At 61.5% G+C, this 23,479-nt stretch overlaps 1 protein-coding gene and 1 long non-coding RNA gene across 3 annotated transcripts; one reads left to right on the plus strand and one right to left on the minus strand.

Annotated features, from left to right (window-relative positions):
• TFEB (transcription factor EB) lies at positions 1-16,580 on the plus strand. 2 transcript variants are annotated; one of them, XM_068419475.1, is made up of 9 exons: positions 1-202; positions 11,726-11,970; positions 12,052-12,306; positions 12,396-12,476; positions 13,153-13,273; positions 13,440-13,496; positions 13,912-13,987; positions 14,160-14,307; positions 14,641-16,580. In XM_068419475.1, the coding sequence occupies exons 2-9, from the start codon at positions 11,776-11,778 to the stop codon at positions 15,079-15,081; spliced, it is 1,374 nt and encodes a 457-aa protein (XP_068275576.1). In that variant the 5' UTR covers positions 1-202; positions 11,726-11,775; the 3' UTR covers positions 15,082-16,580. The 2 variants fall into 2 exon arrangements, with proteins under 2 accessions (XP_068275576.1, XP_068275575.1); XM_068419474.1 differs by lacking the exon at positions 1-202 and adding an exon at positions 3,738-4,878.
• On the minus strand, positions 8,640-11,693 carry LOC137674246 (uncharacterized). The gene is made up of 3 exons (XR_011049807.1): positions 11,369-11,693; positions 10,737-10,893; positions 8,640-8,829 (listed from the first exon to the last, which is right to left on the minus strand). It is a non-coding gene; the product is annotated as an uncharacterized lncRNA (long non-coding RNA).
• Positions 16,581-23,479: the final 6,899 nt, after the last annotated feature.

Below are 23,479 nucleotides of genomic sequence, written 5' to 3' on the forward strand. Positions count from 1 at the left end.
GCCGGGCCGGGCGGACGGGCAGTGCTGCCCTCCCTCGGCGTGGGAGCAGCGGGGCCGAGCCGGGCCGGGCCGAGCGGAGCCGAACCGAGTCGAGTGGAGGCGAGCCGGGCCGGGCCGGGCCGAGCCGAGCCAGGCCGAGTGGAGCCGAACCGAGCTGAGCGGAGCCGAACGACTTTGTTTCCTTCTACCCCGGAGCCACCGGGTGAGTGCAGCGGGGCGGGGAGCTGCCGGGGGGGTACCGGGGAGCGGGGGGCAGCCGTGCAGCGGGGCCTCTCGGCTCGGAGCCGGGCGGGGGGGTGGTGGCGGTGGGTGCCCCCCGCTCCTGCCCCATCCCGGGGCGCTTGGAAGTCGCAGCCGCGGGGTTGTTGGTTTTTTTTTCTCCTCCTTTGGTGTAAATAATAACGACCCCCCCGCGCAGCCGGGAGCGGCCCCCGCTTACCGGAGGCTGCAGCCGGGCCGGGGCTGCGGCTTGAACCGCCGGCTGCGGGGGGGGGGTCGGGGGTCTCCGGCAGCTTGGCCGGGTGCCCCCTCCGAAAGGCCGAGGGTCCCAGGGGCTGCGAGCCCTCCGGTAGCCACAGGTGACTTGCCCGGGTCGCCTTTACCAGCGTAACCCCCCCCCGCACCATTTACCCCACGCGTGGGGAAACTGAGGCACGGATGCTGCAGCCCTCGGTGCTGACACCCGGAGCGCTGGGTTTGCTCGGGGGTTCCCCTGCACCCCCCCCACCCCGGGACAGGGTGCAAATCCCTCCCGGCCTGGGGGGCAGGAGAGTGGGTCCCCCCCAGCGATCTGGCTGCCCCCCAGCCCTGCTGCTTTCGGGGTCTGCAAAAGACAGGGGAAGCGTTGGGGTACCCCGTGTCTCACAGCTTTTAGGGGATCACCAAGAGGACCCCCCCCCCAGCCTGCACCTGGTTCCTCTGGGGCAGCAGGAGTTTAGCGGGGGGCGTAGGAGGGGGCTGCGCTTAACCTACAGCCGCCGATTAATTATATTCATGAATTAATTGCGAAGCAGGAAGGATTACGCCAGCCCTCATGCCCATGTCCTCTAAAGCTTCAGTGAGTCAGATGATGGGGAAATTTCCTTTAAAAAAAAAAAAAAAAAAGAAAAAAGAGAGAAAATATGGTGGTTATTGTTGTGCTCTTCTAAGATAAATAAATAAGCCCGTGCGAGCCGGGGACAAGCAGGGCCTGTTTCCAGGAATTGCAGCGCTTCTGCGCGTTCCCGGCCCTTGGGGCATCGGGGGAGTTTGGGATTTTTTTTTATATAACAGCAGAGAGCTGAGCAGGCAGCGAAGGTGTGGAGTTTGGGGGATTTTTTTTATTCCCCCCCCTCTTCCCCTTGAGTTTCCCCTGCCATGTTTGCTTGGCTTCATGCACGGCTGCTCCCCCGGCCGGAGGAGGAGCGGGGCTGGTTTCTCCCTGCCGTGGGTGCTGGTGGTGGCTGAGCCTGCCCTTACCTGCTGCCGGGGGATCCGGCAGGGAAAACCATGCTGGGGCCAGCGGGTGTTTGGGAACTGGGCTGCTGGAGTGAGAACCCCCCAGATTTGGGGTGTCGGGGTGGTGCTGATGGTGTTTTCCGAGGGATGCTGGGGTTGCCTCCCGAGGGATGCTGGTTTTGCCTCCCGCCCTTATCAGTAGGAAACCGCTCCGGGGTGGAGCTGGTTGTAACAGGGCCACTCCAGCATCCGGGTGTTTGGGATGGAGGTTGCGATTCCAACCAGATCTTTTATTTCTTTTTTTTTTTTTTTTTCCACGGCGCCGAGTTTACAACACGTGTTGTTCCTGGTCCCCCCCCCATCCCAGCCCTGCCACCGCCTTTGCCGTGACGAGGTTTCCCCGCTCGCCGGTTTTCGGCGGTGCCGTGGGGAGAGGGAAGAGCCTCGTGTGCGCAGCGACAAAGTGATGAATCATCGGAGCAGGGGGGACATGTCCAGGGCCGAGGGTGGGGATGGCTGTGGAGGCCGAGCGGCACAGCCCTGCGGGGAGAGAAACAGGGAAATGGGGCTGGGGAGGCCACGCCGGGGGTGACCCCCCAAAAAAAAGCACGTGTGTTGGGGCTGGAAATGCCCTCCTGGCTCCCTGTTGTGGGGTGCTTTGGGGGGGTCTTGATGTTGCAATGGCACGGGGGGATCTCAACCCTGGATCGCTGTTTCTCCCTCCTTTCCCGGGGGGTGTGGGTGGATGGTGGGGAGGGATGGAGCTCTCCCGGCGCTGGGCATGGCACATCCCCGTCACCTCTGGGCTCTGTCCCCGGCGGGCACCTGGAGTTTGTGGTTTGGGTTTTTTTTTGCGGGGACCTCGAGCTGCACCCACCAAAAGGGAGCCATTTCATAACTGCCCTGCACAGGGTTATCCCATGCCCTGGTCAAAGAGGAACCGGGCTGGGGGGAAGCGACTTGCCAGGGTCGACTCAGCACAGCGGCGTCCCCGGCGTGGGTGCTGCAGCCTGGCAGTCCCCACAGTGGCATCGTGGCATCCCGTGGCCGCAGCCTGCACCGATGCTTACCCGTGGCAGCCGTTTCGTGACGGCTTCCCTGACCCTCTCTGTGCTGGAGGAGATTTACAGGGCCCTTCGCAGCCGCAGGAGCCAGCGCTGGGCGTTTTACAGCCCCGTAAATGAGCAGAGGCTGCTCGGAGGTGCGATGTGTGCTTGCCACTGCGCCGTGCCATGCTGGCCATCCCATGGTGGCCTTTCTGTGGTGGCATCACCTCCGCGAGCCCTGGGGAGGCAGCAGCTCGGACTTTGCTGAGTGATGGTGCGGTCCCAGTGCAGAGGTGGCCGGGGTACCTCCCCGCTGCAGTCGGTGATTCCCCCCTTGCAGCTGAAGCAGGGGAAGGCGCTGGCGGTGAAACGCTTGGAGGGACGAGAAGGATGATCTCTTCTTGAACACGCAGACAGGAAATAACATCACTCATCTTTTTTTTTCCTCCCACTGGTATATCCAGAAAGAGCCCCCATGGGTCCCCCTGATTCATTGCAAGGTCGTGCCCTGCCGTGGGGTCGGTGCCTGGCACTTGGGTTTCGCTCAGAGCGGGTTTTCCTTGCGGATTTACCTGCACGGAGGGTCCCACGCCATGGTCAGCCCAGGGATGCAGGAGGCTGAGCCCCGCGCTCCAGGATGAGCTCCGGTTCCTGCTCCTCGCCTTCCAGGGAGACCCACCCAGAGGTGATGCATTGCTGGGAAAACTGGGAACGATGGGCGCGATCCTGGCACCGATCCTGGCTGATGCTGACAGCCGTCCCTTCTCCCCCGCGCTTTCTGCTGAACAAACAGGCAGCAGAGCAAAGCTATAAATATTAAATTGCAAAAAAAAAGAGAAAAGAGAAAAGAAACCACACGATTTCCCTGCGGGCAGAGGAAAAGTGCGTGAGGGCCGAGCCCCGAGCGACAGAGGCGAGCAGGGCTGCATGGTGCCTGCCTGGAAGGACCTCGGTGGGCCACGGCAGCGGGGGGGACCCAGCCCGGGAGGGTGGCGGGGGGCCGGGTGCTGGCTGCCGGGAGCGTGCGTTGTGCCGTGGGTGCGTAGGACGGGGGCAGAGCTCCACAACCCCTCCGGGAATGGGGGATGCTCCGTCTCTGGAGGCACGGCGGGCGGTTCGGGAGGCGTTTTGGGGAGGTAGGTGCTGCGGGGCTGGGAGCGGGAGCACCGCGGTGGGACCTGGGGGGTGTGCCTGGACGGGGTCGCTTGGGGAGGGTTCAGGGTCTTGCAGTGACACAGCCAGCCCCACGGTCCGTACAGCCTTTGCAAGGCGGCTGTGCCATCTTATTCTTAAAGACTCTTCTAAGAATCGCTCCCGGGGTTTTGTCACCCTTCCTATGAGCGCATTCAACTCCGAACAAACTCCCCACACCCCATCTGCTTAAATCCCCTCCTGTAGTAAAATCGGTGCAAGTTTCTTTCCGGATAAACCTGAAACCCAGGCACCCTCCTTCCCTGCCAGGTACATCCCTCTTTTTCCTTCCCATACACACACACTATTAATTAAAGGGATTTACTTCTCGTATAAGCAGTTGCGAAGCCGCAGGTTTCCCATCGCCGCGGCTCAGCCCCTCTGCTCCGCTCGGCTCAGCGATACTCGGGGGCTCCGCTTTGGTTGTAAATTCTCGTTACAGCGCGTGGCCGAACCTCCAGCGCGGTTTGTGCAGCTGCTGCCGTAGCACCCAGGTGCCAAAATTAGCAGGGCCGAGGGGGCACCCGACCTGGGCACCTTCGGACCCCCCTCGCGTGGCATCGGGAGCAAGCGGAGGGGCTGCGGGTGCTCCCCGGCGCAGGGTCCGAGCTGGGACACCTTGGTGGCAATGAGCTTGGGGAGGTTTTGGAGCCTCAGGGACCAGCGAGGGCAGCAGCTCTGGCTTTTGCCCAGGCTGTTTCCTTGAGATTTTGGGGGGATCGCATGGGGTAGGGAGTTTTTAGGAGGAAATGAGGAGGGGGCTGCAGCCGCCCAACGTGGAGGGAGCATTTCCTCGCTCCTGGCTCGCAAACCCCGTGGGAGGAGGGAAGGTTGGGTGCCAGCGGGCTCGGTGCTGGCTGCGGCTCCCGCCTTATCTGCTGCAGGGTGGGTGCCACTCGTGGCCCCACCGCCGCTCCTCGGGGACCGCTCCAGGCTCAGGGCAGGCGAAGATCCCGCCTGGAGAAAGCCCAGCGTGGTGGGAACAACCTCCGGGCTCGTTCGTGGTCAAACCGGCGTAACTCGTGCCGGGGAGGTGGCAGCACCCGTAGTGAGGATCTGACCCGGTTGCACCGGCACCGTGCCAGGGCAGGGGCTGGACTGGCAGCGGGGGCTCCTGAGAGTTGAATTTGACCTTCACGGAGCAGGAAAGCATCGGGCTGAGCCTGCGGGAAAGGAGGGGAGAGGAGAAACCTCTCCTGTGCGGGTAAGCGGCGATGGCCGGGCGCTCCCCTGGGCGTGAGGGGTGCTGCCGGGGCCGGGATGGTGGCGGGGAGAACCCCAGGGCTGTTTGGGAGGACAAGTCACAGGTTGTCCCCAACTTGTTTATTCTTGGGGCCAGGGAACAGCTGCGGCTCCCCTGGCCGGGGCGGCCGTGGCACCGGGGCTGCCGGCCGTGCTACGGTTACACGGAATCCGCCTTCTGAGAAGGCCCCTGGCCGGGCGCGGGGGGCTGGACGTGGCGTATTTATAAATATTACCTCCTTCCAGCAGCATGGGGCCGCAGAGGGAGGAGGGATGGGGGCGGCGCTGGGGGCACCGCTGGCACCGGAGGGGGGGCATGGGGTGGCCGCTGTCACCTCGCACCTTCTGCTCATGGCAAGTGGCACCATGAACTTGGCGCTGATGGACCTCAAGGGCTGGTTGTGCTGAGCGTCCCCACTTTCCGGGGTGGTTTCTAGGGTTTTGGGGCATGCGGTGCCTCTACATCCCAGTGCTGCAACCAAGCTGGGGGCCAGGGATGGTGCCGTCGTGCCCGTTCCCCTCATTGCTCATTTATGCAGTTATTTAAAAAAAAAAAACAACCCAACACCCACGTTGCCTGGAGTCAGCCGGCGTCGGAGCAGGACGGGGTTTGCTCTTTGGCCGCGCGTCGCACGTGGGGCCTTCTCCCGGCTCTCTCCCGCGCGACCTTTGCCGAGGCGAGCGGGGCGCGGGGCGGCCGCCCGTCCTGCGGGGCCCCTCCAAGGTCACCCCGCTCCTCTCCTCGCCTCCCCGCTGGAAGGCGGGCACGATATGAGGCTGATTAATCACTGGCCGTTGGCTCGTCCTCGCCCGAGGAACGTCCTTCTGCCTGTTAACACTTTTATTTTTAATTACCGCTGCGGGGCGGGGGGCCGGAGGGGAGGGCAGGAACTTGTCGGCTCGGGCTGTTTGCGGTGCCGTGCTGTGAATTCCCGGGGTGGGCAGTTGGACAGTGATGTTTCAATCAGGGCTCCTGCACTGTGCCAGCCGCCCCGCGCCAAGGGGTTTTGCTCCGGGCTGAGGAGGCAGGATCTGGCCCCACTTTGAGGGGGGTCCCAGGGGTCCCCCTGCATCCCCCCAGCCCTGCTCTGGGTGCCAGTCCCCACATGGTGAGCCCAGCCGGGGTGATGGCGTGCGTGCCGTCCCCCCTGCTGTGCCACGCTGGGCAGAGGGGCTTTTTGGGGTGAAGGAAAGGCTTCTTGGGGTGAAAGAGAAGCTTTTTGGGGTGAAGGAGAAGTGTTGGAGCAAGGCTCTGTATTATTAACCCCGTAACCACTGCCACGCACAGGTGGGCTCTCAGGGATATCTCTTGGCACCACCAGAACCAAAGGGCTTTGTTATGGACCCCATTTGTTCTGTGACGCCGTGACAAGGGACACTCAGCCCTAGCTCTTGGTACTGATGCTTTCCCCTCTACCAGGTCCCTGGCAGCCTCCACGGTGGGTCAAGCCTACCTGTGCAGTTTGGGGACCCCTTTAGCTGGGGTCCTGCTGCCTTACAAGCCTTGTGTTAATGTTTTTACTGGGCTGGATACCTGGGCCGCTTCCAGGAGCGGTATTTAACGCATGGCAGGGAAAACATTTGGCCTCTGACCCAAGCGCCTGTTAACAATGCCACGGTCCACGTTTCTGAGATGCCGGGGCTAAAAACAGTGCCGGTGACTCAGTCTCTCACTGGTGTTGTCAACTGACCCCGGTTTTTATTTGCCAAGTCCCTCCTCCTTCTCCTTCTCCCTTTCAGGGCTGCGTGCTGGTGGCACGGGGAAGGTGCCTCCAGACGGGGCTGGGGTGGCTCTGGCCATCCACCTGCCCGACCCATCTCCTGCCTGCGGGGTGGGTGATGGGGAGGGCACTGGTGCTCTCCAGGGTTGGAAACGGGGCCATCCTCCCCCTTTCCCACCACCCCATCCTCATCCCAGAGGGGTGTAGGCTGGATGTGACCTCCGAAGCCTCTGGTCTGGCCCCAAGCATGGCCAATGTTGGCGTTAGATCGGGGTGTCCAAGGATGGAGGTTGCGCTGCTACCAGGGTTTGGTCACCCTCGTGGTGAGGAATCTCATCCTAATTCCCTGGGTCGGACCCTGTCCCACTGCCCCTCCCGTGGTGCCAGTCCCAGCTGTGCCGGAGCAGATGGGTGCCAGCCCGGGGGGAGCTTGGTCTGCTCAGGGTATGTGGGGAGGTGCCTCGGTGTCCCCATGGGATGGTGGCACACCCAGCATGGGTACCAAGGGGACACGGTGCAAAGCGGCTTTGCACAGCAGGGGTGTGGGGGGGTCCCCGGCACTGTGCCAGCTGCGTGGGGCATCACACAGGCGTCCTTGTGGTCCCCTGGCTTTGCCGTTGCCATCCTGGCTGATGCCAGCCAGTCCCGGTGGGGACCAGCTGTAGGTGCCAGAGGGACCCCGTGTGCTGCCCAGCAGCGTGTGGGGCCGGATCCGGCTGCGTGATGCTGGTGCTTAACTCTGCATCTGCTCCGGGCACACGGAGGGTGAGGGATCCCTGTGTGCCACATCCCCTGGGGTGACAAGGGACGGCTTGTACCCCTCTGTGTTTGCAGGCAGGGATGTCACTGCTGCCGCTCTGCCTGCAGCTCCCGAGGGGTTGCGATGGGGCAGCCCCAGCCTGGGCTCCGGTACCCTGGCAAGCCCCATGGCATCTATTTTTGCCACTCTTTTTCTCGGCTCGATCGCTAACTCCTGTGTTGCAGTGAGAAAAACGAGCAGGTTTGGAGGTTTTTTTGCAACTTCCCCCCCCCGCTGCACCCTGCGTGGCCGCTGCTGCGCTAAAGCAGGGTCCTGAAAATGAGGAAACACGGGGCAGGAGCTGGGCTGGCCCCGGCAGGGAGCACAGAGGAGCTGTGACCCGCTGGCCCTGGCACCCGGAGACCCCTTCGACCCCCCCAGGTAACCCCTGCCCTGTCGTCCCCCTTCCCCACACAGCGGGGTACAGCGGAGCCCGTCCCTGGGCCGCGGGCACCCGTGGGGTGGCTTTGTGGGTGCCCGGCGGGGTGGCATCTCGGTGCCGTCGGAGCAGATCTCGGTCCAGAGCAAACCCCACCGGGCTCCTGGCTCCCTGCACCCAGCCGGCCGCATCCTGCCCCAAAACACGCTGCCCCAAAAGCCCTGCTGGGTCCCTGGGCTGGGGTGCACCGGGGTCCCTCGCTTGCCGCCCCCTCATCTCTTCCGCCTCATCGACGGCGTTTGAAAATGAAAACGAGGAAGGGAGGCTCGGCGGAGCTGGTTTCACTTCTTCTCCCTTCCCTTTTCGCTGCCCTCGGTTATCAGTGAAGCGGCTCAGAGTGGTGGGTGGGTGCCGTGGCCCCCGACCCGGCTCCCCCCTCCTTCCCCGCTCCCCGCGCTGGGGCCGGCTTGAGCCGCTGATTGATTTTTCCGCTCATAAACGGCCACAATCAACCAGGAAATAAACAACAGGCAGGGAGCGGGGCTGGGCAGGCGGCTCCTCGGCGTGATGAGTTTGGGGGTTCTCAGCTCTGTCTGCGGGGCTGAGCGGGGCATCGCTCCCCTCTTCTCCCTCCAGCTTTGGCAGGGGATGTGTTGCACTTGCTCTGCGTGTGTAGGCAGGACACGGGTGCCGCGTCCCCATGGGCCGCCCGGGGAGGGTAACGCGATCCCCTGCCCTGTATTTCGCAGGGGCTAAATCTGGAAAGTGCCTCACAGCAGCTTTTATTTCTAACCCACACCTGGGCGCGGCGATGCGCTCGGGCAGGAGGCAGTGGGGGCTGCGTGGGCGCGGGGACGGCGGTGCGGCTGCGGGTGCTTTGGGGTGGCACTGGGTGCCACATGCTGGCTCTCCGAAGCGGGTCCCCACGCCGTTGGCTGTCGCTTTATAAACTCCATCGGCAGCCCGGGATGCAGCGACGCGGGGACAGGGGACAGCTCGGGGTCATGCAGAGCCCTGCGGGGGACGAGCGAGGGTCAGGGCAGCTCTGGGTGCCACCAGGGATCCTCCGGTTGGAGCCACCCCCGAGTGCCGCCCCGGCGTGGGGGGAGCGCGTTGGTGTCTCGATGAAATAACACCCCCAGAGGAAAAGCAAGAAAGGTCCAGAAATAACCGTGTCACTAAATAGCAGCGGAGATATTTTGAAGGGAGATTAATTCCCTGGCTCCGGCGCTGCGCCTTGTCCCAGCGGTGGCTCTGGCGTGCGGTGCTGGGGTACAGCTGGTGCCTGGGCAGCCCCTGGGCACTGATGGAGCCCACCAGCACCCAGAGAGGTTTTCACTCGAAGAGCTGCTCTGGCTTTAGGGTACGATCCTGCAACGAACAATCCCCTTCCCGTTGCTCCCTGCCCACCCTGGGCCTCCTGCCACCCTCCCTTCTGCTCTTCCTCCTCCGTGACCGATGGGGACGTTGCCCTAGCAGGTGCCCTGGCAGCGCCCGCCGGGTAACCCAATCCTGGGCATGTCCTGGCCGGCCGCGCTGCCCGCTCGGAGCCAGGCGAGCCGCTGCCCCTGCACTGGCACGGACCCTCGCCGGGGTCTGCTCCAGCTTGGGGACCAGGCTGAGGCTGCCCCTGGGGTGGGGACAGCTCTGGCGCAGCGGGATTGCTGCTGGGTGCGCTTGTTCTGGGATGCTTCCCAGGAATAACAGGCATCCCGGATGGAGCTGCCGTGCCGTGTGCTTTATTTCTGGACCAAGGGATGGTGGGATGTGTCCCCAGGGTGGGACGTGTCCCCCGGGGTGGGGTGCCTGCACCGTGATGCCGGCCGGGTCCCCATCCTTTCCCACTGCCGCCCGCCACCCTCCCACCGGGGCTGACTCAGAGCGAAAGCAGAAGCTGCTCGGCGTTTCGGGGGGTGGGGGGGAAGCCAAGCAGAACCAAGCGGGTTATTTTAAACCTGACCTAATTTCCCCCCTCTCTTTATCGGGCCCAGCTCTGGCCACCCTTCATCCTCGCCCTCGGCAGCTCCCCTTCTCCGGAGTTTCCCGGGGCAGTGGGCAGCGCCTTCGACTCCCCCTGCCCCTCTTTCCTATAAGGGGGCAGCTGGGGGGTCCTGCAGCGAGGCAGGGCGGTGGGACTGGGGTGAGTGGGTGCTGTGGGTGGCTACACCTCGGCACGCTTTGCGTGACACCCTCCTGCCCCACGTACCGGCTGCCCTTCCTGAGGAAAGCCTGGACCCCCCCAGCTCTGCAGCGGGGCAGCTCCGTCCTCACCCTTCACACCGGGTTTCCCCAGTGCCGGAGGTACCGGTCACTCCAGCTCCCTCCCCGTCCTGTCCCGTCCCCCCACCCCGCGCCCATCGAGCCGGGGTCCCCGTGCAGCCGCCCACGCTCAGCCCTGCTGCTGCTCACGGTGCTTTGCAGGGCCAGGGGTAGCTGCTTGCTTGCAAACACGGGGGGCTGATGGCAGAGTTTCCCATGCACGGCTTGAAATCCCTTTCCCACTCTCCCCCGGTGCTGGAAGCCCCCCCAAAATGGGTCTTGCGTGTCCCTGTGCCTCTCCCCTCCCTGCCCTGGCCATGCCCCGGCTGCGTGGAGATGGCTCATGGAGGTGGCTCGTCCCATCTCCTCGTGGCTCTCGGAGGCTTTTCCTCTCACCCTGCCCTTAATATTTGGGGTTATTACATCCCCCGTGTGCATCAGCTGTGGTTTATCCCCCTTCAGCCTTGTTCTATCCGCTGCGGGCTGTCCCCAGTGTCGCTGGGTCCTTTCCCAGGGCTCTGCTGTGCTCCTCTCAGCCGTCCCCTGTGCCCTCCTCCGAGGCCGTTTGCGACAGCCCTCCTAACGAAGCTCCAATTGATAACTCTCCCAGGCTCCTCTTCTCCCATCCCCCTGCGGACGGGCCACCGTGTCTAATTAATTACCTTCCTCTTGCCGTTCAATAGCTGGCTCTTGATCCATGTAATCGTATTTCTGTCCATGCTGGCTTGATTTAATTTCCCCCTTAGGATATCGCGTGGTGCTCTGTATCAGATGCCCCACCGAAACCCCGGTGCGTTATATCCGCCGTGGCCCCTTTGTCTGCAATTACACATTGTATTTAAATAGCAAAACCCTCCAGGTTTGCCTGGTTACGCTGCCGCAGAGCAAACCCCAGGGTTTTGGCTCCTGCCTGTTCCCCGGCACCATTTGCTTTGGGTCCTGTGCTCCGCTTTCCCTCCCACCCTGCGGGCGCTGCGCTCCGGACCCCCATCCCGTACGGCATCTCCCGCATCCCCATCCCAGCCCCACGTGGGGATCCAGCCCCACGGAGAGCCCGGGCAGGGCAGCTCCCCTCGTCCCCGCATCCTCTCCCCACCTCCACGGGCCGTCGTCCCCTTTGTACGGGGGAACAAGGGCCGGTCTGTGCAGCGCGGGGGCCTCGCACGCCTCCCCCCGCCTCCGCGCTCGCGTGCCGGCCCCGCACAGAAGCCGTGTTGTTCGCCCCGCGCCGGAGCTGAGCTTTCGGGGCGGCCGGGCTGAGGGTTAAACCCTGCCTCTGGCTCCTGGCACGCACCAGCCTTTTCTTCCTGCTCGTCCCTCGCTTTCTCTTTCCCTTTCGCTCTGCTGGTTGTTCCCGTCCCGTCTCGCTTTGCTCCGGTGTTTCGGAAGTTGGCGGCTCCAAGCACGCTCCGGCTGAGCCCGGCGGTACGTGAGTCTGTTCTCGCTGGGTGTGGGGTCCCGGCTGCCCTCCCCATCCCCACCGGCGTGTCCCAGCTGTCCCCAGGGAGAGCGGTGGCATGGTGGGGAGCTGTGGCAGCAGGGCAGACCCATCCATCTGGCATGGGGTATGGATGCTCCAGGGTGTCTGCTCGTGCCTCAGTTTCCCTGCTGCAAAGCCTGCTGTTCCTGACGTGCCGTGTTGTACTCTCAGGGTCACCTCTGTGCCAGGCAGGCGCCCGCGTCCCACCCCCCCGGTGCACCATGGCGTCCCGCATCGGCCTGCGGATGGAGCTGATGAAGCAGCAGGCGCAGCAGGAGGCCGAGAGGGAGCGCATGCAGCAGCAGATGATGATGAACTACATGCAGCAGCAGCGGATGCCGGTGGCCTCCACCCCAGCCATCAACACCCCTGTCCACTACCAGTCCCCACCGCCCGTGCCTGGAGAGGTCCTCAAGGTACAGCGCTGGGGGTGGCCCCCCCTTACCGCGGGGCCAAGGGGGTGCAGGAGACCCCCCTCATAGTTTGTCTCCTCGCAGGTCCAGTCCTACCTGGAAAACCCCACCACGTACCACCTGCAGAAGTCGCGGGACAAGAAGGTTCAGGCTTATCTCTCCGAAACCTACGGGAACAAGTTTGCTGCCCACGTCAGCCCCGCCAGCCACTCTCCCAAGCCGCCCCCCGCCGCGTCCCCAGGGGTCCGACCCGGCCACGTCATGTCCTCCTCGGCGGGGAACAGCGCACCCAACAGCCCCATGGCCATGCTCAACATCGGCTCCAACCCCGAGCGTGAGGTGAGGAGGTGCCGCCCAGCTGCTGGCCGAGGCAGAGGTGCTGGAAAGGGCAGAGCAGCCCGTTGGCACCTTACACCTTTCCCTTTCAGTTCGATGAGGTCATCGATGACATCATGCGCCTGGATGACGTTTTGGGCTACATGAACCCCGAAGTCCACATGCCCAACACAGTGAGTCTCTGATGCGCGTTAGGAGGGGATCAGAGCCCGGGCTGCAGGAGGGAGGGTGGCCTGGGGGTCCCGCACCCCCATGCTTGCTGGGATGGAGGTGGCACAGAGTCCTCCTGCCACATCCCTGCCGCGGTGCCCGGGTGCCAGCCCAGCCCAGCCTCGTCCCTGAGGACCTGAGAGGCAGCGAGATCTCCCTTTTGCAACTGCAAGAGCCGGTTCTTCAGCTGCTTCTCCTCTTTAGCAGCAGTTGGGAGCCCTTATAAAAAGCTGGAGAGACGGGAGAGGGGCACGGGGAGGGATCGAGTGTCCCCTGCAATGCGGGGGGACGTCAGTGCCAGGAGAGGGTTCCCAGCCAGAAGCTCGCTCGGAGCAGCACCGTCTCCCGGGTCAGATCCATACGGCAGCTTGTGCCTCCCAGTGGGATTCATCCTGCGGAGCCCTGCTCGGATGTGATTCATCTGCCCTATTTTAGCTGCTGGCCGTGGGAGGGGATCAGCTGCGCCCTTTGAAGTCCTGTTTTCTTTGCTGCTCTGATTATAACTGGTTTAAGGGCCCAGGAAGACAATTAACACCTGCCTGGGCTACGCGCTCGCGTCCCAGAGGCCAAGCAGCTGGGCTTGAGCCCCGCTCCCGCGGCCCCGGATGGAGCTAACCCGCCTGTCCCTCTGCTTTCCAGCTGCCGATGTCCAGCAGTCACATGAATGTCTATAGCGGGGACCCCCAGGTGACGGCCTCTCTCGTAGGTGTCACCAGCAGCTCCTGCCCCGCCGACCTCACCCAGAAGAGAGAGCTCACAGGTACGTCCCCGGCCCCAGAGCCGGCGGGGAGCCGGCCGTGACGGCGAGTGCCAGAGCTGTGGGTGGGGAGGGTGGCTCTGGGGGTGCTCCCACGCCAGCCCAGGATGCTCGTGGGGCGAGATGCAGCCTCGTCCCCTCCGGGTGACGTTGTGGGTCTCCATTGCAGATGCCGAGAGCCGAGCCCTGGCGAAAGAGCGCCAGAAGAAAGACAATCACAACCTGAGTGAGTTCGGCGCTGGCTGCCCTTGGGTGCCTTGGCTTTCCCTCTCCCCATCGCTCTCCATCCTCATTCCCCCTCCCTCCGAGCTGGGTCCCCCTTCCCATCCCACCTCACCCTCAGCAAACACCCCCACAGCCCCCTGCCATGGCTCGCAGCAGAGACCCCGTTGTCCTTCCCGTTAGCACTGGAGGAAGGTCAGACCTGCCGGGGCGATGGACAGGAGCAACGTGCCAAGGGGTTGGCCCCAGGGGTTCCTCATCCTGAGCCCCCCGACTCCGCAGGGTCTGGCCAGGGCATGATGGTGGCTCCCAGCCCTGTGAGCCAGGAGCAGCAGCGTGGCCAGGGGGGTGTGCGGGACATGGAGCCTCTCCCGCTCCCGCTGCCTCCTCACCGCCCTCCCTCTCTTGTCGCCCCACAGTTGAGAGACGGCGACGGTTTAACATCAACGACCGCATCAAGGAGCTGGGGATGCTGATCCCCAAGGCCAACGACCTGTACGTATCCGTGGTTTCTGCTGGGCTGGGATAACTGTGGGTCTCGTGGGCTTGCTCAATGCTCGGCCCCGAGGCAGGCGATGCTTACGGAGGGGCTTTTAGGGGGCGCAGGGGTGAGGTGACGCATCGCTGGCATGCAGGTGACAATCTCTTTTTCCATCCTGCACGTCAGCGACGTGCGCTGGAACAAAGGGACAATCCTGAAGGCGTCTGTGGACTACATCAAGAGGATGCAGAAGGACTTGCAGAGGTCACGAGACCTGGAGAATCACTCGCGGCGTCTGGAGATGACGAATAAGCAGCTGCTGCTCCGCATCCAGGTGAGCTTCCCTGTGCTCTTCCCTCCCGCCGCTCTGCTCCAGCCCCACCAGCAGCTCACTCCTGCCCCGTCGAGGGGACAGACTGGGGTTCTCCTCCATCTTATGGCTGTCAAGTCACTAGGAACAAAGTCTTAAACCAGACGTCTGAGGTTCAGGTCACCTCAAGTGTTGTTGAGCTTTGCGTGGGTCACCATTTTCCATCCTTCACCTCTTCCATGGGCTCCTTCCTGTGAACTTCTCAGTCCCTCTGTCCCTGCCACCTCCGTGGATGCCCATGTGCCATGTCCCCGTGTGCGACGTCCCCACCAACGACCTCCTGTGCTCTGTTGGCAGGAGCTGGAGATGCAGGCACGCGTCCATGGGCTGCCCACCTCCTCGCCCTCGGGCGTCAACGTGGCCGAGCTGGCTCAGCAGATGGTCAAGCAAGAAGCCAGCGGGGACGAGGGGATGCTGGAGCCACTGCTGCCACCCCCGGACCCCGAATCGCAGCCGCAGCCGGCGCTCCCTCCACCACCCCAGTCTCCCTACCACCAGCTGGACTTTACCCACAGCCTGAGCTTCGACGACGGCTCCCGGGGCTTCCCGGACAGCCTGGAGCCCGGGCACAGCGCTTCCTTCCCATCCCTATCCAAGAAGGAGCTGGACTTGATGCTGATGCAGGACACCATGCTGCCCCTGGCCTCCGACCCCTTGTTCTCAGCCATGTCCCCGGAGGCCTCCAAGGCCAGCAGTCGCCGGAGCAGCTTCAGCATGGAGGATGCAGACATGCTGTGACGAGGAGCTGCTCCGACGCCGGGGGCGAGGACTGGACCTTCAAGTTTGGTTAGTGAAGTTACAGGGCACTCTTCTCGCAGGAGGAGCCCGTCCTGCCGCGCACTTGAACCCACGTAGGAGTACCCTTTCTCTATGCAATGGAGGTCTCGGATCAGGGCTCGCCGGGTACCGCCGTGTCTTTCACAAGCTTTTTTTTTGCCAGGAGCTGGAGAGGACCTTCTTGGCTTGCCGTGGCGTTGGCCTGACCGCAGATTCTCCAGCCTGGGAGCGTTATCTCGGCTGCTTTGCCTTTCAGTGAAGCCCTCCTGGACCGAACCCCTTCCCCAGGGGGCTGGCTCGGAGCCAGAGCCAGCAGGAGCCTTCGAGTCCCTGGGAGGAGAGGGATGATGCTCAGAGCTTTTTGTCTGGCTTGCTGCCTCGTTGCCACTGCTCTGGGAGCCCATGTCCCCAGTGTGTCTTCCCCAGTGGTGGCCTCCAAGCCCTGTGGGTGCTTCACAGTGTCAAGTCCTTCACGATTCCTCCTTCCTCTGGGTCACGGGGCAGGAGGGAGAAGAGGTGTGAATCGGAGCAAGTTAATGCCTGGGACGTGGGTCTGGGGCTACGAATTCGGGTGGATGTTGAGGGCTTCCAAAACAGCCAGGACGGGGTGTTTGATGCTCAGTCAACCCCCTGCTGTGACCCCCACCTTGCAGGGGGTCCTCCCTTCGGGGTTGGGCAGCACCCACCACCCCAAAACCTCTCTGGCCTCTGGAAAAGGTCTTCATGGTGCCAGGCAACCCTCAGCCTCCCTCGAGCCATCCTCACAGAGGTGCCCCTGCCCCGTAATGCCAAACCCTGGCTGTTTGGGTGGGAGGATAAAGTGTTTTTACACTTTTTTGAGGGGGATACTTGCTGAAAGTGGATGTCCTGCCCCACATCTAGGCGTGAATGTCCAGGCTCTGGCTGGGGACCAGGAGATGGTTTGTACCAATTGCCAAACCTGAGCTGCCGCTCTCTGCCTTTGGCTCGTGTGGGGTTTCTCTTCCCAGCGTCACCAGCTCGTTCCCCAGCCCGGACGGCTCGGGGACGGGGGGCTGCTTTGGGCTCTGTGTCTTCCTCTGCCTCCCCAGCCTGGGGAGGGAGCTGGGCAGGGAAGGGGGACGCTGTTCCCAGGGAAAATACCGCCCGGGTTTGTTGTAGAGCCTGAAGGGGAGCGCAGGGAAGGCTGCGGAGAGGGGGGACCCCTTTGCGATCCCGCACTATAGCACAGCATCACCCCCCCGGGCCGTGGGAGCTGGGGCTGGATGGACGGGAGCCCACGCGGGGATGGGGGTCACTGGGTGCACCCCGTCCTGGACCAAGGATGGGGGATGCCGTGGGGTTGGGGCCGCTGCCGAGGAGGGATGAGCTTGTGTTGTGGTTGGGTTGGGATTGCAAGGTGGGGGCCAGCCCTGGTGCCCCCCCAGAGAGGTGCCTGTTGGATGTGAGGGTGCGGGGAAGTGCAAGAAGGTGGGGAGGAGAGAGGGAAAGGAGGAGGGAGGAGGTGTCGGAGGGATCCTGGGGCAGGGCAGGGTCTGGCTGCTGCCCGGCAGGGGTGAGGGGGTGGCGGGGCAGCGGGCGAGGGGCACAGGGCTGTGTGCCGGCGGGTTTGGGGCTGTCCCCACCCTGTGTGGGCACGGGAGGCCTTGGCATCCTTGATGCACTGCTGATAGTGCCTGTAAAGAGAATAATCCCCCGTGGCAGGGCAGCGGCACCCCGTGCTGTGCTGGGTACCTACAGGCGTGGGAGGTCTGGGGGTCTGCAGACACCGCAGGGTCTGCGCAGGCGCTTCGGGGCGGGCACACAAAATCCCTGGTCGCTTGGGATGATGGTGGCTGTGAGGTGGTTGTGCTGGTGGTACCCGGCACGTGCGGGGCTGGCTGGGGCGTGTGCCCGCTCCGCACCCCGCTCCTGGCACCGGCGGGCAGAGACGGGGCATCTCCCCCGGCCGTGAGTAAACCGTTGTGGATTATTATTATATATTTTTTTTAATCTTTTGGGGTTTTTGTTTGTTTTATTTTTCTTTTTTTTTTTTTTAATGCACTGTGCTCTGATTAAAAAATTTTACTACTGTTTTATAAATAAATGTATAAAAGAATGAACTGGAATGGAAGAAGAATCATTAAAATATATTTATTTACAACATCCCAGAGCGTTGCAGTGTGGGCTGTTTCTTCTCATCCCGGAGGAGGGAGGGTCGTGATGCTCAAAGCAGCCGAAGCCGCTTTCCCCCAGCGATGCCACAGCTCAGGCTGCAGCAGCATCCCCATCTCGCAGGGGAGCTGCCCTGGATTTGGGGGGCTGCTTGGGGGCTGGGGTGATTTTTGCAGGAAAGCCTGGCTCGGTTAGAGGGGGGAGCACTGATGTTCCTCTCATTCAGCCGGACCCAGGGTGGTTTGGGGCTTTCAGGGTCCCCCCTGCCCGTCCCTCCGGGTGCCAGCCCCGCAGCTGGGTACCTTGGGGAGGTCCACAGCTCCCGGTGCTGAGCACAGCTGGGACTGGTGCTGACCCATCTGCTGATTACTTAATTGGAACCAGGCTTGGCCCCCTTAATTAATAATAGTCACAAGGCCCCAGAGAGCAGAGCTGGAAGGAGCTGTGTGTCTCTGGGGCTGAGTGTGGTGCCAGGAGCAGGGCAGGTTTGTGGTGGCCATCCCAATCTGCGATGGTGGAGCTGTCCCAGGAGCTCAGGTGGGTTTCCTGCGTGTTGGGGGGTCCCTGGAGCAGGTGTGGGGCTGTGTGGGGGCTTTGCTGCCCCCTCCTCGCAGCTGGGGCTGGCTTAGCATCACCCCTGGGTGCTGCAGAACCCCTCTGGGTGCCTGGACCCCTGGTACAAGCAGGCTTTGGGGCAGGGTGTTCCCCACCTGCTGTTTGCAAGCCTGCTGCCCAGTGCAAGCAAGTGGGGGAAATGTGCTTGTAAAGCTGCTTGGGCAGGGGGCTGAGACCCTGCATGGCAAAACTCATCACACCCCACGTTCACAGACCCTGCCTGTGCTCCTCTGCGTGCGGAGCCACGTGCCAGGTTCCTGCTGCCCCTCGCTCCCCTCTGTGATGGTGTTAAACACACAAGGAAAAAAAAAAAGAAAATCTACCTTAAAATAGACTTCCCAGGATGGAAAATCACAGGGGCTAATCTTGGAAACTTTATTAAAAGAAGAAGGAGGGGAAAAAAGAGAGCGAGGAGGCTGGGGGGAAGAGAAAGAGTAAGTAGTTTCAGACACTTTAAAAAAAAAAAAAAATCCCTGATTTGATTTATCTGGGGAGTGTGAACACTAAATAGAGAACAACGCCTGAAGTGTGAATTATTTCCTATATTAACACAGAGAAAAACTGATAGCCTTTTCATGTCAAGAGAATAGCGTGGAGGGGAGGGAGGGGGAGAATGACATTGTTCAGTCTCTGGGTTTGCTCACTCTTTATCAGGCTGAGATCAAAATTTATTCCCAGGATGAGGCCTGCGGCCGGGCTGAGGCCCTAGAGATTTTTAAGGGCCTAATTAAGAAAACAGGATGAAAATGGCGAAATAAGAGGGCAATTTACTTCTTCCAGAATAGGGAGATCAAATCAACTTATGAGCAATTAATGTGCACAAGGAGAGAATAAAGGGATGCCGGGATATGGCAGAGGGCCTCATTTTAATGACATGCTCGGGTGTTGGCATAGAGGATTACTCTGAAGGTCAGATGTAGATTGAAACGACCTTGCAGATTCTTAACCCTCCTTCCAATTAACAGAACCAACTCAGAAATGCAAAAGACCCTGGCTTGGAGCACTGTCATCCCTTTATGTTCAGAAGGGAGGGGAGAAAAAAAAAATAAAATTATAAAGGAGAGAGAGCGAGGACAAAAGGGGGTTTCCTTGGCTTAAACAGCAGCTGCTGGAGACAGGAGCTGGGGCAGGCAGGAGAGAAGGGCTCTTAATTACAGTCTGTGAGCCACCCACGGAAAAAAAATCGGTGTCGAGGCTCCAAGTGGGCTGTGAAAGGGCTGGGGATGTGGTGGGTGTGATGAGCTGTGGCCGGGCTCAGCCTGCGGGGCTGGACGGGCAGAGCAGCGGGATGGGGGCCGGGCAGCAGGTCCCCACGGTCCTTTTGCCATCGTAAATTTGGGGGGCTGCACCCTGGGGGTCCTCGCCTCTGTGTCCCCCCCACCCGTGACACGCTCTCGGTGGCACCACCGGTCTCCCGCAGCCTGGGGCAGCTGCCCCGTGCGACGTTGTGGGTTTTCTTTTGGGGAGGGGGGCAGGGGACCGGGCAGAGGCGTCACCCGTGTCCTGCGTGGGGAGACCCCCGGGCCGGGCCGGTGTCTCCGCGGGCTCCGGAGGGTTTGGGCTGGGTCCCGGCGGGGGCTGCGAGGCTGCAGCGGGGCTGAGCAGCCACAAGAGAGAGCCAGACGGTTACCGGAGAGCCGGGGGAGCCGGCCCGGCCTGCCCGGCCCGGGCTGCGCATCCCCGGGTGCCCTCGGGGCTCGCTGGCACCGAGCGGAGCAAGCCCGGGCACGTACAATAGAATCACAGAATCGTTTTGGTTGGAGAGGATCTTCAAGATCATCGAGTCCAACCGTTAAACCAGCTCTGCCAAGGCCACCACTAACCCATGTCCCTCAGCACCGCATCTACACGGCTTTTAAATCCCCCCAGAGGATGGGGACTCCACCACTGCCCTGGGCAGCCTGTGCCAACACTTTATAAACCTTCCCATGAAGAAATTGTCCCTGATCTCCAATCTAAACAATGCACGATGCTCGCAGCACTGCTGCTGCTTTGAGATCCAGCTTCAGGGTGCGGGAACCACCCTGTACCAAACGCAGCTCTCCCCAGTAGCTCATGCTGGGGTTTGCCCGTCCCCGAGAGCTCATAGAGTCATTTAGGTTGGAAAAGACCTTTAAGGTCATCGAGCCCAACCTTAACTCAGCGCGTTGTACCGGGGCTGATGCCCTCTGCAAGCAAGAGCATCTCCCGCTTGTGCTTTCAGCCTCCCGCCAGCATCCCGTGCCAGGGCCACTGCCCTGTCTCCCTCTTTGAGTGGGCTTTGGTAAACCCCAGAGGGTTGAAAACAAACCGGCTGGCAGGCAGAGGTGCTGAGCGGCCGCTGCTCTCTGCGGGTCCTGTGCTCAGCACCTCCAACAAACCACCCTGCTGAGTTTTTAACCTCTCTGTGCATAAAGTGCCAGGAAAAGCTGGGGAAAGGGAGAGCCCCTGGAAGATTCTGGGGGTGAACCGGGCTGGAGCCAGGCAGAGGGGCTGCGGGCAGGGGCTGTGTGAGGGGGGTGATGAGCATGGGGCAAGCACCCACACCCAGCTAGGACAGGATCGAGACCCTCTGACACACGGTGCCAGGAGCCTGAGCCGTGGGTACTGTGCTCTCCAGGAAGACGCAGCTGCATCCCCTTGGGCTGCTCCGGGCGAAAGGTGTTAGGGCTGGGTTGGTTCTGTTGTTTTTTTGTCAGACTGGACTTGTTTGAGAACAGAGATCTGCGTAAAGAGAGCTGTGACTTCTCTAGCACCACCCTTCAGGTACTGCTGTATAGACATGTCCTGATCCCCCCCACAAATGCTGTTGGCAAGTTGGTTCTCAAGTCCCAGAGAATTTTCTACAACAAGTTTTCTTGGGGAGTGGGAAAAAAACTTTAATAAACCATAAGATGGGCTCTTGATCCTGAAGCAAGAAGGGATGAGCACAAGCCAACGCAGCCCTCAGCACCTCTGGAGTGAGATGCTCACCGGAGCAAGGCGGCCCTTCCCCGAGACCAGAGCAAAGAGCAGTGCAGAGGCAGCAGGAGGAGTGGGAGATGGCTCAGTGGGCTTCCCCTGTTCCACCCCAAGCTTCGGGCTCTCTGGGCCCCAGGCATCCCCCGCACGGCTCCGTGGCATCCCCGGTGTGGGACTGACCAGACCTGCAATCTGGAAGCCATCCCCTGTCTCGGTGCTGGGCTGTTGCTGAATTTTCCTTCTCCCCCCGTCTCCCTTCATTTCCTTTCTGGCTCACGCCGAGCTCCTCCTGTGCTTTGAGCACTTCTGCTGCTCCTTCCCCACCTGAAGCCCTAGTCCTCTGCTGGTAACGTCGGCCGGGGGTTGTTGTGGCAACGGTTGGGATGAGGTCAGGAGGAAGGGATGGCTTTTTCAGGTGGGGGAATAGGCAGCACGGCCGCCTTGGCTTCAAGAAACCAAAGCAGCTCTTTGCAAGCAAACCTTTGCGTGTAATAAAGAGGGAGAGACCGGAAAACCTCTGATGCCTGTCCAGAAATTGCTTCCAAAGAGAAGGGGCTAGGCTGGTCCCTGGGTGAGTCCCTGGCTCGGAAGGGTTACTCCCTGGATGCTTTAGGCCTGCTGTTTTTCCGTCAGCAGCTTTTTAAAGCTGTGGGGTTGGGGAGCCCTTTGGACTGTACGTGGAGCCCTCGCAGACGGTTTAATGGCTGTTAGGATTTCTGGTGCCTCGGCAGGAGCGTCTGTGTGCTGTAAACCAGAGGGCCAAGAGAGCTGGGGCTGAAGGATGGTGGCTTCCTGGTTGTGAAGAGGGGTAGAGATGTGCTAGAAAAAAAGCCCTGGGAAGAGGAAAATGAGGTGCAGGTAGAAAGCACTTCCCTCATGGAGAAGGATGTGGAGAAGGTCCCTGCCTCAGTTTCCCCACCACCCAGGTGATGATGCAAAGGCTGGCACAGGGCAGGTGACCTGGCCCTTGCTGCTGAGCCCTGTGGTGCAGGGAGGCAGCTCAGTGGAGCAGCCCCTTCCCCATGGGATGCAGAACCCCAGCTCCCGGCTGGCCGTGCACAGCCCCGCGTGCCCCATTCGGCTGAGACGAGCTGGGAGAGGCTGAGCTCTGCCTCCCGAGCCGTGGGCACAGCAGCAGGACTTTGCACCCCCAAGTCTCCGCTGGAGCCATTGGCCCTGCTCCGCTGGCCCTGGCAGGGCTGGGGCTTCTGCCAGGGAGAGCTTTGGCCCGGGATACCCGATAGACTTGACAGCAGCCGCCCAGCTGGATTTTCCATGCCTGACGCTGAATTTACAGCGCCGGATGATGGAGCAACTGCTGGCTGGCTTGTTTAAGCAGGGTCTTGCTGAGATTGGAGCAGCAGAGCCCTGTCCCTGCAACCAGCAAAGGGGACAACGGGCACCTGGAATTGAAAGAGCAGAGGCTGCAGCAACAGAAACCCAGGGAGCTGCAGTCCCGGGGCCCCAGGAGGTGCTGGGACCCCAGAGAGGGCCGGGCTGAGACCAGCAGCGCCCCATTTGTCTTAGAAACCCCTCTGGAAATCCAGTCCTCTTGCACTCATTGTGCCACATGGACACCCTGAAGCGGTCGCTGTGGACACGCTGGGACCCCTTCTCCCACCAAGCTGCACCCCAAAGTGCTCAGCAATTTGCTTTCCCAAGGATGCTCCGCCTGGGAGCTGCCCCGCATCCCAGTCCTGGGCTTTTCCTCCCAGCTGGGAGCCAGGGACCACAGGGACCTTGGGAATGTGGGATTCCTCGTCACGAGCCCATTTGGGGTCCCGCTGTGGGTCTGTCCATCTCCCACGCCACCGTGGAGTCCTTTTACCTCTTCCCCCACGCTCCAGAGCTGGTTTAATCAGCTCATAGTTTTCATTTCATGCCTTTCTCTCTCTCCTTTTTTGAGGGGGCAGTGAAATTTATACAATATTTAAGCAGCATAGTGGAGTCCTGGAAGATATTATTAATGTAAAAGGGACAGGCTGGAAATGCACTTGAACCTGGTTACAATTAGAGGGTGATTTTTCTAAAGGTCAATGAATTCAGATAATATCCACAGGGGGGAAAAGAAATTTAATACCTTTTTAGTGAATTAATTAATTATAATATTATATCGGCTTGGGGTTCTTTTCCAGAGTGATTAAGGGAACGATCTGTCTTCGGAGAGGCTGGGGGAAGTCAGCGAGCAAACGAAAGACTGACAGAGGGAAAGGAGAGAGGGGGAGAGCTGGGGAGAGTTTAATGGGAGAATAATGGAGCCTTTTCTTTCCTTTAAAAACTTACTGTATTTCCAGGCCACATGATCCTCGCCTGCCGGGTCCGGACCCTTTCCTTGCAGTCTCTCCAAAGGCCGTTGGAGGGATTATTTTGTATTTTTATCTTTTCAAAGCAGCTTTGGATGCTTTTAGCATCCCTAATGCCGGACATGGTGAAGGGGTGGCTGGGACCCTCTGTGGCAACCCCATCCCTGGTGCCACCAGCACCGTGTCCCAGGGCTGGAAGAGGGGCTTTTGCTGGGTGCATGTGTGGGGACACGATGTCCCCAGGAGCCACCGAGAGCCGTGGCCTTGGCACAGTGCTGCTCTGGCCCCAGGGAGCCCCCGGCCCCAACCCTCAGCGGTGTTGGTTTATCAGCAGCTCGAGCTGAGGCTGGAATTTACACTCTCTGCTA

The sequence above is a fragment of the Nyctibius grandis genome, chromosome 27, assembly GCF_013368605.1.
Source record: "Nyctibius grandis isolate bNycGra1 chromosome 27, bNycGra1.pri, whole genome shotgun sequence".
In the NCBI taxonomy this organism is placed as follows: domain Eukaryota; kingdom Metazoa; phylum Chordata; class Aves; order Nyctibiiformes; family Nyctibiidae; genus Nyctibius; species Nyctibius grandis.

Coding starts and splice junctions, on each gene's coding strand:
- TFEB (XM_068419475.1), top strand. CDS start 11,776: ATGGCGTCCCGCATCGGCCTGCGGATGGAGCTGATGAAGCAGCAGGCG. Junction 13,274..13,439: donor CCAGAAGAGAGAGCTCACAG/GTACGTCCCCGG, acceptor TCTCCATTGCAG/ATGCCGAGAGCCGAGCCCTG. Junction 14,308..14,640: donor AGCTGCTGCTCCGCATCCAG/GTGAGCTTCCCT, acceptor CTCTGTTGGCAG/GAGCTGGAGATGCAGGCACG.